Genomic DNA, 19,115 nt, shown 5'->3' with positions numbered 1-19,115 from the left:
TTCGCCTGCAAGCGGAGCCATTCGTTACATGGATACGCTCTCACGTTACAATAATGCACCACAGGAAATGGTTGAGCACCCACGGAAAAACACGGGATCAGTGGCTACAGTAATTAATGTCCTTTTTTTTTTTTACTCCTCATTGAGTCATTGTTCAAAATCAAGCTGCACTGTAGCGGCCTGCACGGGACGTTTTTCTGTCCCGATCCCGCGTAATTCTGTCCCACTCGCACAAAAATATGTCACCATCTCCCACTCCTACCTGCAACATTCATGTTTTTTTCTGCTCCTGCCCGCAAAAAACCCCCACAAAATATACATAGATTTTTTTCAGTACGTCCATGAAATTTGCATGAAATAGTTTCAAGTTAGGCCACCGAGCAACAACCTACACATCCCAGCATAAACGCTCACGATAATTTGTTATTTAAGCATCTACATTTACAAACTCTATTAATTTTAATAGAAAAGCAACCTTACTAAATGCGTGATTTGGCATGGCAAAAAGCATAAAAAGAGCTTTCTCTTTGTAATCACAAATAAAAACCTGCCACTTATTTTAGTCAATCACTATCTCACAAAACTATGTTATAATATGAAGATGTCTACACTGCACAATTACTCATTAATTTACATATTGTCTACACTTTGTTTGTTATGATGAGAGGATTCACAAGTGTGCATGAGTGAATTTTAACCTCTGATTGACCATAACGTTCAAGATATCATATGTTTGTGATTGGCTATATTGCTCAACACTGCAAAAACACGTTGTAAATAGAAACCTTTGACGCTCTCCAGTTTCTGTTTCGCCTATATGAAAACTGAGAAAACTGATCCTAGACCAGCTGTTTTGGACAGATTTTCCCTCTAGCTTTTCCCGTGGGAGTGCAGGTCTCTACTACACGGTCACACTGCTCCTGATTCACAAAAATTCACCGCCTCATAAGAGTCATTTGAAGAGTCATTTGTTCACTGAAAATAGACAGTGGTGGTACATGATGATCTATAGGTGCCCATCTGAACAGATTATCCAGCTAGTAAATACATGAAACCAGAGCTTTTAAATAACGGCAGCATTGCAAAAGTCACCAAGTGTCCCTCAACCGTGACTGTGAAAAATTAAAAGATAAAGATAGATACAACATTCCAGTGGACAGGATTTAGCAAATGTAACACTTCAGACAATTACATAATAAAGAATATACAGCCTTGATTTATTGTAAGATTTTAGCTTTGAGGTTAATCCAGCAAAGAAAAAATTGAGTTTTAAGCCTAAAGTACTCCCTAGATAATAAAATATCATATTCAAAGTTAACAAGATAACAAAACCATTACTTCTAATTGAAAGGTCAATATACTGAAACAAATGCTCATTGCGGCTGGCCGTGGAGGAATGTATTGATTGGCCATAACACAATATAAGCAAAATCAGCCAACATTCATCTTGTTTGGAGACACAGGCAGGCTTGGCTTGAGGGATTGGCCACAGTCCAGCTCCATACAGTAGAGGTAATTCATCTGCAGCCAACACTGTCCAGATGAATTTCGCTATTTATAATCATTAAACGTTAAAACAAGCAGAGACTGTACCATGAGGTCTATGTAATTACTTATGAAATGCAATCTAGAAGGCCAGTCAATAATATCCATCACAAACCAAATCTGAATGACAGCGAGAGGGCTGAAGAACATCTCAAGAGAAGAACAAAGAGGGTCAGATGGTCAGTTGGATTAACTGAATTAGTGCTACCACTAAAATTACTTGAGGTGTGGGTGAGTCTCAGCTCTTGACTATGGAGAGGAGAGGCGTTCCTGGCACAAGACATGTAAATTATATTTCACAAGCTGTTCCCGTACTTCCTTTCATAAGGATGGTTAGTCATGTTTCAATAGGCTAAATACAAGACAAGACTCAACAATGGGAATGGCCCGATGGCCCAGGGCCAGTGTGAGAGAGTTTTGGGTCAGTATAATTTATAGCTATTCTTGCCCACAATGTAAAAAAAAAAAAAGTGTGATTTTACAGGTAAATGGTCTATTTTTTTTTTTTTTTTTACAGAAATTTCCCTTTTTGTCATTATACAATGAAATACCTGTTGTTCTACAGATATTTGTTGTAATTTAAAGTCCCACTATAACATTTACAGGAAATTGCTTATATTTTGTATTGTGTAATTTTACAGAAAAAAAATCTGTAAAATATTAATTAATATTTTATGTAAAAATAGAAAACAAAGACCAATGATTACAATTGATCAAGCATGCGGGGTTAAAGTGAGTTCAAGGTTAAAAGGGCTATTAGTAGTCTATTTGCAAATACATTACATGAATCATGCCACCTTTGTTATTTTTTACATTTACATTTATATTTATGCATTTGGCAGGCGCTTTTATCCAAAGCGACTTACATTACATTCAAGGTACACATTGTTTTCTACATTTTTGTCAGTTCTGGCTTTCCCTGGGAATCGAACCCATGACCTTGGCGTTGCTAGCGCCACGCTCTACTGTTTGAGCTACAGGAAAGCATGTTATGCTCCTATTCTATAAAAACTGTTGTATTGTTGTGCAGCAGGTTAGTGGAACACTAGAGATCTTATTTCCAAGTGATAGTGTTCATAGGGGGCGAGACGTCATCCGACTCAGAGTGAGGCTCTTATGCCGATTTCACACTACCCAATTTTATTCCCAATTTGAAAACAAGTTTTGCGAAATTGCAGACAAATGCCCAAAATCATAGGCAAATCGGTGCTCGTGCACATGAGTGACAATCACGCAGTGTAAATTATTAAGACACGATCTGAGAGAATCGCAGACGAGTCGCTGACGGCCATGAGATATTTGGCATGCTAAATATCTGGACCTGTCGTTGATGCGAAATCCTGCTGTGTGAAATGTGTTCTGACTGAAAATAGCATCGGCGATGACCGACAGCCAATGAGAGTAGGGCTGTAACGATTTGACCAAAAATAAAAACCTCGATTAATTGAACATTTTACCTCGATTATGATTAATGAACGATTATTTAGCTTTTTTTTTTTTTTGCTTTCCATTTTTTTCCAAATATTTTCTACTATTAAAGTTGGAATTTTTTTTCTAATGAAGAAGTGCATTTCTTTGTGATTTTAAAATACTTGAAGGAAACGGTTCACTTTCAGCAGTTATTGTCTTTGGGGCAGATTTCTGCTTGTTGCACATCAGATACAGATAAATTAACACTGTAGGCCTACATTACATTTATTTGAATGCATTAATGAGTAGGGTTGGGCATCGAGAACCGGTTCCAACTTGGAACCGTTTTAAAAATAACGATGCCATTGGAATCGTTTAGAAATTTTGTTTTCGATTCCGATCATCGGTTCCAAACGCGCAAGTTTTCGGAAGTGCTTGCCGCGCCCGTTTGTTCTGTTGCAGCCATGGAGCACGGTAAGCGGCGCTCAAAAGTGTGGCTTTATTTCACTTAAAAAAAAAAAGCCTGGGTCGGCACAGTGCAACACATATGACAAACTTATTTCTTGCACGGGAGGATGCACTACAAATATGTGGTGTATAAATTAACGAGTGTAGCATCTTTAAAATGCTGCGCAGGTCTGTCCTCCTCAGGCAACCCTGCGCTAACCAACGTTATTAAAGGGATAGTTCACCCTGAAATGAAAATAAAGCCTTCTTTTACTTACCCTGATGTTGTCCCAGTGCCCTATGTCCTATGACATTTAAAATACTGTTCCTGCACGCGCTCCTTCCTATTATGGCAGTGAATGGCGATCAGTTAAAACATTACAAAAAATAAACAAATGTATCACGCAACGATACAGGGAGACGCGCGCCATATGGAAAGTGTTCAGGGGGCACACTATAAGGTTTTGCGAGAAAGAAACCGTATTATTCAGTCAAAACACTGAGCTCGGCCGTTATTCTGAGCGCGCTCCTCTGTGTGCACTATGAGCCGTCAGCAGCCGCCGGCGCTCATGCCTACTATAATAACTCGCACTGTTGTCATTGCACCCAGGATAAGCACACACACACACACGCACATGCAACATTTTGAGAAATCAAGCTCAGTAGAAAAAAACGCGATATATATTGCACGAGGCTACTGCGGCTTGGAGTGCGCACACACAGGAACACGCGCATTTGAACAACAGCTGGGTGAGTAAAAGATGGCTTTATTTTCATTTCAGGGTGAACTAACATTATCCCACCTCGTCATAATCAGGTAACTGATTGTAGTGTAATAACAAAGCCCTTGACCAATTGCGAATTGTGGTGAACAACAACGTTACTGAAATTATTTTTCCCCCCTCGTAGATAAATGTAGCTATACGCAAATTGCCCACGCTAGTAGCAGTCCTAATATGACTGCTGTTAATGCTATTGTTAAACCGGGACTCGGTGTGAAACTCCATTCACCTTTGCAGCAAAGCAAGTGAAAATGCCAGCGGAGAAAGTCCCAAAACTAAAACTCATTATTGAATCAAAATACAATTTTCATCTGTGAAATGAGCCTGTGACATGTTGTGACTCCACCCCTCAAAGAATCGGAATCGAGAATCGAAAAGAACCGTAATCAAAACTAAGAATCGGAATCGGAATCAGAATCGTTCAAATCAAAACGATGCCCAACCCTATTAATGAGAGAGTGATTGTGTGTGTGAATTACTCAACCGTCTTTATTCATTATGAAGCTGTGGTTTGTACTTACTTCAATAGGTATTAAAATATATGCCTATAATGGTTGAGTTTCTAAGCTACTTTAGTGACTTTACTTTAGTCACAGGACAGCGTTGACACTGCGTTTCTGCGCTCGTCACTGCGCGCGATCTTCGCGTGATGTGCGAGCTTCTGTCTGAGTGTTCATTTGTCACAATATATCAGGTATTAGTTCAACATAATACACATCTGATGGTCTAAAATCGCTTTAATGTTAAACTGGCAGGCCTTAAAACACATATAAATGACAAAGCTTTGTGAGGACGCAGGTGAAAGAGGTCTGCCTTCAGGGCGCGCGCGTTGTCAGAGACGCGACACGGCTCGGCTCTCTCTGTCACAGAAAAAAGCTGAGCACTGAACGGATACGTTTTCCGTATCGTTGTTTTTGAATAGTGCACAATCCCTTCAAGTACCGAGTAAAATGTTCAAGCCTTTAAACGCATTTACTTGACAGACTTTATGAGAACGAAAGTGAAAGCGATCTGGCTTCGGGGCTTACGCTTGCCGTCTGTGTGTGTGTGTGTGTGTGTGTGTGTGTGTGTGTGTGTGTGTGTGTGTGTGTGTGTGTGTGTGTGTGTGGCAGTGCATAGGCTATAAGAACGGCAATTAACTAACATACCTTTGTAAAACATGCAGTTACTATAGTGATTCTGGGCATCCTGAAACAAAGATAACTGCTCCTGCATCTCTCTGTGTGCCTGCAAACTGCACATGATGTGACTGAGCAAATGTTAGGAGTTCGAATTCATAAGGCTATATACTATACTATACTTACCATTGGCCGAAGCTGTTCACGTGAGCACCACGAAGCATGCGTGTGATGCTGACGCAGGAGCTAGCCAATGGTGAGCTGCAGTTATGCCGTAAAACTCTGTCATTCTCCTACACTGTTGACGTAGTAAATACAGTGCAGGGCTTCACAGACAAGAAGAATTTGTTGAATAAAGTCGTTATTTTTGTTTGTTTTTTTGCGCACGAAAAGTATTCTCGTCACTTCATAAAATTAAGGTTGAACCACTGCGGTCACATGGACTATTTTAACAATGTTACTACCTTTCTGGACCTTGAAAGTGGTAATTAAATTGCTGTCTATGGAGGGGTCAGAGAGCTCTTGGATTTCATCAAAAATATCTAAATTTGTGTTTCGAAGATAAACGAAGGTTTGGAACGACATGATGGTGAGTAATTAATGACAGAAATTTAATTATTGGGTGAACTAACCCTTTAAGACAAAAATCTTTACTGTTTAGCAAATTTAATAAAGATGTATTTATTCTTTATTCTTTATTTAATAAAAAAGTAAAGTGAGTCCATCAGACAAAAATCCTTTTTGTTGAGCACTGTAAGGCCTTAAAAACACACACAGCCACTGAGATGAAACCACTCACGAAAGGCTTTTGAATTTGCATTGACCTGAAGCATGCAGTGCTGTGCCATTGTACCAGTATAACATTACAGTATAAGAGAACTACACGTCAAGCTTGCTATTAATTAGACCATTATGTCTCTACTTGGCTTTAATGAGTATTGCTACTGCATATTTCTTTTAGAGACAGAAAATGGAACTCATAAATCCATTTGTCTACATGCAGCCCTTGGTTAACAACCACAGGGGGATTCATTAGTTGTGCTTGATTTCTGAATGGACCCGCTAGGGATAGCAGCGTCTAAGCGTCCACCCAGCTCCCTCTGTGCACTCCAAATTAGTCAATTAGGAGTGTCATTAAAGTGGTGGCAGCGAGGAGGATTAACACCAGGGGAAATAAAAGAGATGGTCTGGCTTGTGCTCGCCCAGGATATTGCCGATTTCCATCCATCAGCTGCTCCAGATGGGGGGATATTACTAATTTAGATTCTGTCAACAGTACCCAGGAGAACCCTGCCAAAATCGTTCCCTCATCGCCACCCTGCTCTCCTTGAATGTAATCATATCTGCTGAGTGCTGAGCGAGGGCGAAAAAAAAAACACCTTTTTCTACCCAAATCCCTCTATTCATTCCAACCTATCAAGGCAGCATTACAACTGACTGGAGGATTTCTATTCATTACGGCTCCCTTGTTCTCACAGACAGAGAGCTACTTCCTAGTTGAGTAATGCAAGAATAACGGCAAAATCTCATGTTATAAAAACAGTTTTAAGGGTCAGTGCTTGTGTGCATGCGCGTGTGAGGATTTAGGTTGAAATAACAATGACTGTAAGCGAAGAAATCCTCTCCACATGGATAGGAACAGGCAGGAGGACACAATGGCCCGATGTCTTTCAACTAGCTTTCATAAGGATAAGGCCAGTGAATGTTTTGTCCCTGCAGGGCAGATCTCAATAGTAAGACTCTGTAATGTGTGTGTGTGTGTGTGTGCGTGCATTCAGGAAGGACGTTAGGTCCTCCTTTTCTGTCATTGGATAAAATAATAATCAAAAAGACTGTATGTATTTCTATTTCTATTTCATGGTGCTTTATGTGGGTGCAGAAATCTGAGGCTAAAGCTGAGTCTATTCATTATTTATTTATCATTGCTGGCATCCGGCACCGTAAAAAATGTTTTGTCAGGCTCCCTAAAAATGTGCATCATATGGTAACATCTAAATCCACCTGACAACACCCTGTTACACAGATGAAAGCTATTTTTAAGGGTCAAATCTGCCAGACATTTCTCATTTACGTAACAAGACTTTCCCTTTTTAGTGAGCCATTTAAACCAGATCAAACAAAGATGAGAATGGAAGACTTTAAAGAGCAGTTGAATGAATGAAATTATTAATTATTAATTACTCAGCCTAATGTGGTTTTAATTTGAGTTAAAAAAAAAACTTTTTTTTGTGAAATACACTCATTTTAATATATTGTATGTACTGTCAAGCCCAAGAAAAGTAGCTGCACTGTAAAGTCTGTACTGTCCGGTTTCACAAATCATTAAGAATACAATTCTTCTTAACTCCTATATTCTTCTAATTTTCAAAAAGTTAAGAATATTTTGCATTTCCAAAAACATCTCTTAAAGAGTATTCCAATCTTTTTTCTTTCCTTACTTTTTTCTCTGTTTGTTCTGGTGACAAAACTCAAAAATCATACAGCTTCAAAGAAAATGGAACACGGCCCATGAGTATATGGGCTACTTTTACGGTGCTGTGTGTCCTTTTGAGTTTGATGGCCTGTTTATCTATGATCTATCTTAAAAGAAAACAATCCTCAAATAACAAAATATGGGTTTGAAACATCATGAGTGTGACCATTTAAATTTTTTAGTGGACTGTCCCTTTAAGAACAAAATCAATTTGAGGTATTCAAAAGAACTAATAAGCATTACTGAATAAGCAACTCACCTTTACACGCAGTCCCGTTGTCCACAGACTCGTACCCAGCCTTGCACACGCAACGCCCGATCGGTACCAGCCACTCCCCATCTCCATTGCAGTACAGTTTAATGGGCACATCCACTTCCTCTCCATTAGGTACACAAGTGCCTCGGGCGGACACCAGAGAGGTGCTTTCCGCACCTGACAAGGTCTCCTGAAAGACGGCCCCATTCCGAATAATTCGGGGGCATTTGCGATAGAAAACCTTTACGGCGATGAGCGACATGCAGGCTCCGTAATCCTGAAAGGCCAAGTAGAAGCCATTACGGGACACCGGCCCAAAGCTGCGTACTTCCGTGTTGATCTTCATCATACCGACGCCCAGGTCCACCTGGGAGAAACTCTCATCGGCTGCAATGGTGTCCACCTTGACCCAAGGGTTCTCCATCCAGGCGGGATACACCTTGGTGGCTACGTCAGAGTCTGATTCGAAGTAGTACAGATTAAAAGTCTCCTTGCAAGAGCCAGGGACTTTCGGGATGCTGCTGCAGTCTCGCACAGAGAACTTCATCTCCACGTGGATCCGCTGGGCACCCCGCCGCCGGATGTATTTGCTGCGCACCCAGTTGTTCTGGTTGGCGTCGAAGACATTGCACACTTGGTAGGTGCGGATGGTGTTCATGTTCTCGTCGTAGCCACTCACCTCTTCCCACTGGAACCAAAGAACAGATAATAAAGTTTGAATAAGCAGTGTGTGCGGCTAATAGTAAAAGCATGTTTTTCGAGCTATTTGCATATTTATGGAACATTCATTCAGGTCTCACACCATTACAGACACATTATGAAATCTACGGTAAAAATGTGCAGAAGTGAGACAAACTGCATGGATTGCATTCAAAATAATCTAATTTGGAATTCTTTCAACTTCTATTTCTGCACCACATGAGTCATGCTGAATTTGCGCACTGAATTATTCATTTATGCTAGGTCTGATCATCTAAATTATTTCAATGAGGCTCACCCCCAATGATGGATATATCGTCCAGCCCAGCTCTGCTGTTGCCGTCGTGGAGTCCATCAACACATCTGAAAAGAAATGCATACCAAAAACATGTAAGTTTAAAATGCTGCCGCTAAGAGCCCATTACTGCACGTTCCAGCATTTCTAAGGTCATTGTTCTTCAAGTCTCTCAACAGCAATTATGATACATAATGGATAGCTTTTCTGAATGTTAAATAAAGGATGACTCACACTTTGAGATGCAGAATAACAGTTGCCCATTTCACAGCAGTAATAGCTCGCTATTTTTGACTCTTATTGTTAATCAAATGTTACAAATGGCTATTACTAGATTGGAAGGTGTTATCCATCACAGATGATAGATCACATCATGTTCTAACATCTGCTTCCCTTCACATCTAGTTCGTAATTGCCACAAATGACAGAGAGTGCCTTTCTATTCAATATGGCAAGTAGGAGAAAATAGTTTAGAAATATGACTCTGATCTGACATTTTCAATTATTTAGCTGAGAACAAGTGTATTCCGCATACTGCCAGAATCAGTCAAATGAAAACCTAGGGGGTGTTTTAGGCGAAAAGATTTGTTGTCCTGCTTTGATAAAAAAAACTACCACAAATAAAAAAACTATCACTTCTTGACAAGCAAAGGTTTTTCATGTTGATGCATTTTTTTTATTCCAAAGGCCATTTTCCAGTTTTAATCATTATTCAGATATTCACCCCTCCCTGCATAAATACAGACTAAATCCATCTAAGTATGGGAAAAAACACCCCTATATCCTATTGAAACAGGAAATTAGGGCTGGACATGACGAAAGTGTTGTTCCTTTTCTTTTATATAGTGCAATGGAGGCTTTAGTTACAGCTACATCAGAGCCATGCTTTGCTACTTGTTAGTTGAAGGCAGGTGGTATTAAGCCTGGAACACACCAAGCCAACGTCTAAGAACTAGCAGCGTCGAAGTTGACTGTGTTGTCGCCTCTCGTCGGCTGCGGCAACTGGCATGTGTAAGTAAATATCTGTCTATTTCAGCAGGTATCAATAGTCTATTTTTGTCATTCCATTTTTTTTTTTGCATTTGCTCGCTTTCATCACTTTCGCTTTTATAAAATGAACTTTCACTGTTGTTAGTTGCACTCAAATCATCCTTGTTCACATTACTTAAACTCATGTAACAAAATTTACTTAGATCTACTGAGTTGTTTCTACTAAAAATTTGTATTGTCAGCTTTACTTAATAAGTGTTTGTTCGGTCAACTTAACATTGCTGAGTGAAACGAACAAACTGGGCAGTGGATCTGTAGTTCCCAGCATGCTTTACAAGGGACTGCATTAGGAGAGTAAATTTAGGATTTAAGTATTATTTTATCTTTTTCATTAAAGGGAAAGATGTTGTTAGTTTATGTTAGTGTTAAGTGCAGTTATGTTGGACATTTAGAGGAGTTTCTGTAATTTTGTGGTTACCATTATGCAGAAGAGTGGTGCCTGTGTTTAGGCTGTGGCCACTCATACACTCATTTATTGGTAATAATTTTGTTACTAAAAATATCCTTCTTATATTTAAAGGTCCTATGGCATGAAATTTTCATTTTATGAGGTTTTTCAACATTAATATGAGTTCCCCTAGCCTGAATATTGTCCCCAAGTGGATAGAAATGTTGATCGGTGTAAAACCCGAGTTCTGGCTGTCTCTCTCTGCCTTTGAGAAAATGACAGGCCAGACGAGCCAATCCTGAAGTCTCCTGGTTTGACGTCCAAGCAGGAACGGTTACCTCCCTTTCCTCCCAGAGAATCTGGCACACCCATGCAAACGCTCGAGAGATCATTCCTTGTGAACGAGTGAATGCTGGCAGTTTCTCAGTGTTTGGATGTACAAATGAAAACAGAAGTCTTTTTTCAGTTCCTTCTGATCTGTGATCAGTAATTTCTGATGTGTAGCTAATTATTTATTATTCGTGCACACAATGCAGCTTCTCTCTCTCCAGACAGAACGGTGTTTTCGTGTTTTCTATCTTGTGAGTCAGTGTTTTTGTACGTCCTCGTCGCGTCTATCGGTTCTAAAATGTGCATACAGTCATGAGTTTCTGCTCAACATCGGCCTCACACACGCCGAAGCTCGGGCTGCACTGCACTTCAACATCCCCGACCCCCAGTACTGCATCTGGCCCACAGCGGAGGCACCAAACGCGGCATGAGATTAAGCAGAAGGGGGGTAAGCGTGAGCATATTCGGGCTAGCCAGCCTAGCCCCACAATACACTGGATTACATTCGATTACTGCTGTTGTGTCTTTGTTTGCGCTGTGTACTCAACGCGCGTCACTGACGCTTTTATTTTATTTTAAAAATAATGCTATTATCAACACTTACTTTTAACTCGTTCATCTCGACAGCTGTAATGGTACTTTGCATGTGTTACAAAGTTGGTAATAATGATGAAGACGGACTCGGTGTGACTGGACTCGTGTTTATTCAGAACTCTCAGATACAAACACAATAAACTTGCGCTGACTGACAGCGCTCTCATAACTCAGTAGTTACTATAAATAACTTTGTTAGCAATCGCTGAGCTCCGTCTCTGGTACGCAGGGGCGTAAATTTCATCTAACAGTTGGGGGGACGATAAACATGAAATTTCTCAAGAGCAATTTTTGAAGGGGACACAAATAATACAGCCAAAATCGTACTTGTAAGGATATGTGTACCACAAAAAAAAAAAAAAAAAAAATATAAAAAAAAAAAAAAAAACATTTTGTGCTTATTTGGCGTTTTGGTGCACTGAAAAATGATCTAATGTCCGTTTTTCTTTTCTCTGTCATTTTATCTGACCAACAACACAAAGCGATAGTTGTTTAAATATGAGTAAGGTTCCCCACGCAGTCATATTATAATTATTAAATTATCTCGTATCCTACACATAGTATTTTATACTATGATATTCAGATCTTTAGATATTCAACTGCAGCAAGCCCAACACAGATCTGGCGGAGCGGCCGTCCGCATATACTTTAGATTTAGAATTAGCGCCAATTCGAGGGCGGGTTCGGGTTGCTTGAATTATGGGTTCATTAGCCTATTATTCTTAATGAAAAACACAGCAAGAAAACAGTACAATGACACACTCCCTTAAATAGGCACTTTTACATGTCGCTTTGAAACCAAATGTTCCGCGATCATCTTGTCTGTCAGCTGTTTGCTCTGGTGATTAATGAAATCTGACTCTCGTTCGGCTCGTGCTGTATTGAGCAGACACATTCAGTTTTTAATTGTTGTGTCTGTTCTCTAACTAAACAAAATTATTTTATTACTATAAAAATGAAAACGACGGTGGCCCGGGGCGGTGCCGCGGTAGGCAAGTGATGTTAACAGTGTTTTGCCTAATCTGTATTAAAGAGAAAAGTTTAGATGTTTAAAGTGAATAAAATAGTATTGACAGCTTACTGGAGTTTCATAACTGCTGTCTGAAGGGCTTGTTGTCTCCCCAAACTTGTGTTGTAGTTTTTTTTACGTTCTATGGGTAACGTTGTTGATCAACGTAGTTGATGTGCGCGGTGGATCAAACCACTGTGGGGCAAGGGGGGAGGGGGGAACTCAACATTTTTCTAAACTTAAACGCATTTTTTTGTCCTGTTTGCTTTTGTATTGTTTTACTACTTACACATGTATTTTAAGTATATATCATTATATTATTTACAATACTCAGCATGGTTTTTAGGGGGGGACAGCCCTCAGATTGGGGGGGTCCTGTCCCCCCCCGTCCCCCCCGTGATTTACGCCTCTGCTGGTACGTTAGTGTAGCCTGGCGTGGCCATACTCAATTCTAGTCAGAATTTGAGTCTGGTACCGCTCCATTGAGCTTTGATTATGGGGCGTGTTTCAACCGAGCCAGGAAAGACCTCAATTGGATAGACCCACAACCAATCAGAGCAACGGAGCGACGCGTAACGTTAGTTGTCAAATGTCAACAGAACTCAACTGCACTGTTACCAAGTCCGTGTTTTTCTCCATGTCCGCGGGTTGAAGCGACCCCAATTATGTGATTATATAAACCCAGGAATGCGAATTTTAGCAGGCAACCTTGCCAAAATAACATATTTTGCCAACCAAACGTTTTGAGTAGCAATTGTGCGCGACATTGCAAAAACACTTGGAAACCCTGTCTGCACGCACGCATGATTAAGTAACGTTACAAGAAAAACATGAGTGTAAACGATCTTTGGCAGTAATAAAATAATTTAAGGATACACAGAGTAATTACCAACACGATCATCGTTTCTGAGAGAAATAGTGAAGGTGAACGCATATACGAACAAGTTCTCCGTTTAGGATAAGAGCAAATTCAACCCAAGAGCCTTCGATGACATGGATGATTACGTTACTGTTGATCATCTGTCCATCATCGTCTAAAGCCCGCCCTGACAATTTCATTGGTCCGAACAGTTTCTGTTCGGGCATAATTCCTTCTCTATGGAGCGAGTCCAGACCGAATTGCCCGAGCAAAACATTTTGTGGGCGGGGCTAAATTCGGCTGGCATCCAGGCTAACGTTAGTGATGTCCGGTTAGCGAACGATCTTTCTTTTGAACCGGTTCTTTTTAGTGAACCGAATCAGTTCACCAAATCGGACTGAATCGTTCTAAACGGTTCGCGTCTCCAGTCAGCGCTGATCCATAATTTACTAAAGTTACTAACTTTCTGACATGAGTGACAGTCCCTCCGACTAGAAATAGACTAATAACCTGAAGTATATGCTGTAACTACAACAGTTCAGACATGCTGAGAACTGATGAGAAGTGAACTCAGGTCCATCCCTCTGGCAGCAGCTCGTGCCTGCTCGTGCCTCATAGACCAAGTTAAACCACGCCCCCTCCGCTCATTTAAAATACAAAGATGTCAGCCAATCACAACAGTGGGCGTTTTTACTGAAGTCTCACAGTAGACACGCCTCTTGAAGCAGGGCATTCAGCCACAGGGCAAACAGCAATATTGAAAAAATGCCTTTTATTTCTAAATTATGACATTTTATGATGTAAAAGTCATACTAACAATATAAGTACACCTCAGGAAACATTATAAAATAATAGAAAAATGCCATGCCATGGGACCTTTAATAGTTTTCCACTTACACTTGTAGAACAAGTAGTTAATTTAATAAGGTAAATTAAATCACTAACTAACTAACTAACATAATAAACTTTTATACATTTAACATAACATTATTAAGTAAACTGCATATGTAACAGTGACAAATTCAAATGGTTTGTATTAACTTAAAGAAATTTTGTCAGCTTTACATGACTTTAGGGCTGGGCACCGAACGGCGATACTTTTATGGTATCGAACGAAAAACTCAGATACTATGAGTATCGAAAAATTATTTATCTTTTGGTGCCAAAAGCCAAGCGGCTGTGTCTGCAAGGACCTAAAGCACCGGCGATTGGCTGTCCACCACCACGTGACGGGGAGGATTTCTGAAGATACTCGCAGTCACACAACACAAGTGTAGTTGTTGTTTCTCTACAAAGTTGTTGTTTCTACAGAGTTTAGCTCCAACCTTGATCAAACACACCTGCCTGTAGCTTTCTAGTAATGCTGAAGAGCTTAATTCGCTGTTTCAGGTGTGTTTGATTAGGGTTGGAGCTAAACTCTGCAGGACAGTGGGCCTCGAGCCTCGAGGACCAGGGTTGAGAATGCCTGATCTAAAGCCTTTCCATAGCTGAATGTCTTTCCTCCGCTGTAGCTGTCCATCATTCTCCGTTTACCATTCAAACCGATATACAAAGTAGACTAGGATTTGTACGCTCAACATCTCTTCTCTTTATGCCGTGAACTTTTCTATGTATATATATATATATATATATATATATATATATATATATATATATATATATATATATATATATATATATATATATATATATATATATATATATATATATATATATATATATATATATATATATATATATATATATATATATATATAAATTAAATAAAAAAAATTATATAAATTGTTTTTCATAAATGTATTTAATAAGAACACAAAGTAATTTGTACCTTTTCATTATGTTAAGATTTTATAAAATTAGTTAAAAAGATTTTTTTCAAGAATAACTTTTTGTAATTGCAATTTTTTTAACTATCCACTAACCTAATTTAATATATATTTTTGTCATAGCTTATGATTATGTATTTTTATTCATTTATTGTCACTTTCTCTATGAGTGTGTAGGCTACTTAGTGGATTCTGGATTGTGTTTAAAGGGGTGGTAAAACACATTCTTTTGAAGGCTTGATTGTGTTTGTGGGGTGCACTGTAACATGTGTTCATGCTTCGTTTTAAAAAAAATTGCCTTATTTTTCATATATTTGACCTTTATTCTACACTGCTCTGTCCCTCCTTGTAAAACGGTCTGATGCTTTCCGGGTTGTATGAAGCCAGTCCCTCAAAAATACGCAGTGGGCTCAGATTGGTTAGCTGGCCCAGTGTGTTGTGATTCGCTAACCGCAGTGCACGTCGGAAACGCCACGCCCCTTACCGCCCGAATCAGACCCAGAACATTTGAGTGAAGATGATCGAGCAGAACCTGTTCAGTCCTCGAGAGTAAAGACTGCGGATCTATAATGATCGCTACTGAATGGCACTTTAACTTTTGTATTTTTAGAACGATTATAGCCAAATATCTGTCGCAAGAACTAACCCAAAACAAACACTAGTAACTAGTAAGTTAGCCAAATCACACACAGAACCATGTTTAGCATGCCTGAAGATAAACAATACATAAAAGCTCTAATCAAAGAATCATTTACACTAATGCCAGGTTCGCTGTTGAGATTTTAACGTTAGTGTTTGTAACGTTAGGTGTTCGTCGGATAACGTTAAGTATGAATGAGCATTTAACAGACTGGTTTGCAGTAGTGCTGGGCGGTATACCGGTTCATACCGAATACCGGTATTTATTTTTTTTATGATATGAATTTTGATGATACCGCAGTACCGGTATATGTCGCTTTAACAACGTTCGGAACGCGGCGCAGCGCGTCATTGTTTGAGAGGGGACCCATTTCATTGATGCACTGTATGGCTGAATCCTATACCCTCATTCACTATTCCCTATGTTATCACATTTGAAGGAGTGAATGAAAACGTTCGTGAAGTTGGACAGCGTTGTGTGTACATTGCGGTGCAATTCAAACTACACGCGGCGCGCGCGCGAGAAAGAGCGGTTTCTGCGCGGAGCGCCGCGATGAGATTAACAGCGTTCTCCACATGGATCATATAGCACTGATTTAGACCGGAGCCAGCGCGTTTAAGTTTTTAATGGACATATTTCATATACTCTACTGCTCTAGTCTAGACATGAACCAGAAGCGTGCGCGCATATTTTATCACGTCTTATTAAAATGAAATATATGCACTGATTACACTGATACAACCATGTGTCTAATCACGAACGCGCTGACACAATGGATTATTCTGCTACACAAAAGACAATGATGTAAATGAATAAATAAACTGACAATTCAAAGAAGAATGTGCCAAAAAGTAACTGCTTTATTCTTTCTATGTTAAACTGATGTGTCATTCGTTCAGAAAGTGCTCTCTTTGATATCCACGTTTCTCCTCGTTTTGGCAGTTTGTTGTTATATAGGATTAGATTTTTAAAATGCTTAAGGTGCCCTCAACTCAATATAATATTCAACTTAATATTCAGGTGTCTGTAAGTATGACTCTGAGTGTGTTGCAGGTCTTTGTTTTATTAGTTGTTGTCTCTCCACAGCATCATTTTATGAGGCATTGTTAACCTGTATTAACTCTAGTGTGGAGTTTTTCTACAATATTCACTCATCATGACAGTAAAACAGGGTATTCTAGTGAATCTTCTGCAGTATTTCCTCTCTCAATCAGTAGAAAATGTGATTAACGCCCGGTTTTGCATAGGGGAAAAAATACCGTCATATACCGTGAAACCGATATAATTTAGAAAAATACCGTGATATACATTTTTGGTCATACCGCCCAGCACTAGTTTGCAGAACAGCGCTGTCATCTGTTTACTTCCTTGCTACAACCTATTACAGGAAAACACATCGATGAAAAATAAATCAGACTTACAGGTTGTGGCCCGTAAACAGCTTCTGTTTGTAAATCCAGCTTTCAGGACAAGCCGTTGTGCATATCCTGTATTGAACTCGCGAAGTTTGTGGAAGATTGTGTTGTCCTCCGTGAAATGTGCAGCGCGCGCGTCGTGCATCCACGCACCGGCAGTGTTTTTTTCACGCAGCTGACGTTGTGCAAATCTGGTATTGAAATCGCGAAGACGGTGGATGCAGGGAGCCCTGCGCGCGCCTGATTCCCCGCTGACTCAAACACACGTGCATATAACATGCTGTATGTTAAACGCTCTGCAACGCACCCCCGTCCCTATGAAGGCTGAACAGAGCAAGTGCCCCAGACCTGCAATCTGGATGGAAATAACAGCGTTTCTTCGGCATTGCGGCAAAAACACAGCCTACTAACGCTTCCCCGCGGCGATACAAAATTGCCTCGCCCCCCTTATTTCATATTCCCCGGAGGAGGGGTTTATGTAAATATTGGGCCTGGTGATGTCAGCAAAACCTGGGTGAATGTGTAGTAGTCCCTAGCGGCCGTTTGCTGTAGTCCTTAGAAACTGATTTCTTTAAAAGCAAATATCTCCCTTTGCTTTAAACTTTGAACGTTGTAACTTTGCAGATGTTGTTTATGCTCAAGCAGCAACATTACACGTTAGCTAAAGTTAGAATAGTGAAATCGTGGTTTACCACCCCTTTAACAAATAAAAAAGAGTGACTATTAGTTCCACAAACACAGACGTATAGATATTCTATAGTGATGTAGAAATATATGAATGATACGTTTATAACCCTTTTATTTTGCCAGCTTGTTGTGATTGTTTCAGTTATTTACTGAATTGAATATATATTTAAAAGGTGTTAGCTGTAATCTTACACTGCAAAGTGATAACTTAAAAGGGATTAAATTCATAATTATTTAAGGATCGAAGCACACAAAAAATGTATGACAAAGCCCTAAAACTGACAATTAATTGGCAAAATTGCAAGCCGTGGGTCGGCTGGGCCAAGCAGGATTTTACCACCTCCATCTCATTTTGAGCCAGGAAAAACCCTGCCTGTACACACTACACAATGCCATTTGTTTATTTATTTATTATTTATAATATGTTCATGTTGTGGCAAAAAGGTTTATCTTTTTTTGTTAATTTTGGCCAAGTTAGGATTGATGCCAATCCTGAGTGTCTGCTGGTGCACCCCTATTCAAAAGTACAACCAGTTTTATTAATAATGTTACGCTGAGTGAGAAGTGTTACCAGAATTTGTTTTGATTAAGGTGAAAAAATAAAGTTGTGCGTTTAATGTATTTTTGTTGATGTTGAAATGGATTTTAAAACATATGGTATCGAAAAAAGTATTGTTAGGAACCTGTATCGAAACTGAGGTACCGAAATTGGCACCGGATCGAAAGATTTTGAACAATACCCAGCCCTACTTGACTTTCTTTTGTTCATATAACTAAATTATTATTTGTAAAAATGACTCAATATAGTTGTGTGGAACCACTTGACTCTGCTTTTTTAAGTAAATTCAACAAATAGTTTTTTTGAGTGCATGCACTGACTCATTCGCTAAGCTGAACAGCCAATCAGAGTTCTCTCTCTGCAAAGGCACAACGCAGATTCATCATGCTGAATAAGCCCAAAAAACCTGACGGTGTCTGACTAGAACAAACCGTTGGCTTGGTGTGTCCAGGTGTTTAGGGAACTGAGGGTCTATGCAGTGCAGATCTGCAGGATGAGCTGCAATATTTTTGGTCTGCTTTTTCAAAAATTTAAAATCTGTATATCTGAGGTAGGCTAAATACAATTTTACAAGCTGTATTGACGTCTTTACGCGGTTGAAAAACTGATTGAGGGATTACATGAGTCATAATACAGATTTCAGTAAGCTGTAGTGTATCTTTCAACATACCTTTTAATATTCATGCATGTTTTTCGAGATATAACTTGTATTAAAAGTGGAAGAGATGACTCA

General features: G+C 39.5%; 1 protein-coding gene across 1 annotated transcript in view; it reads right to left on the bottom strand.

Moving 5' to 3' along the window:
- The window catches only part of ephb2a (eph receptor B2a), a gene marked incomplete at both ends in the record, with an annotated part of 86,586 nt that overhangs the window by 38,517 nt on the left and 28,954 nt on the right, over positions 1-19,115 (bottom strand). The window contains 2 exons of the mRNA XM_079802470.1: positions 8,035-8,719; positions 9,029-9,093. Of these exons, the coding sequence (XP_079658596.1) occupies positions 8,035-8,719; positions 9,029-9,093 (750 nt within the window). The remainder of the gene's footprint in view (positions 1-8,034; positions 8,720-9,028; positions 9,094-19,115) is intronic.

Source organism: Gobio gobio (genome assembly GCF_949357685.1).
Source record: "Gobio gobio genome assembly, chromosome: 21".
In the NCBI taxonomy this organism is placed as follows: domain Eukaryota; kingdom Metazoa; phylum Chordata; class Actinopteri; order Cypriniformes; family Gobionidae; genus Gobio; species Gobio gobio.
Note: the sequence above shows the minus strand (reverse complement) of the source record. Positions and strands in the feature narration are given on the sequence as shown.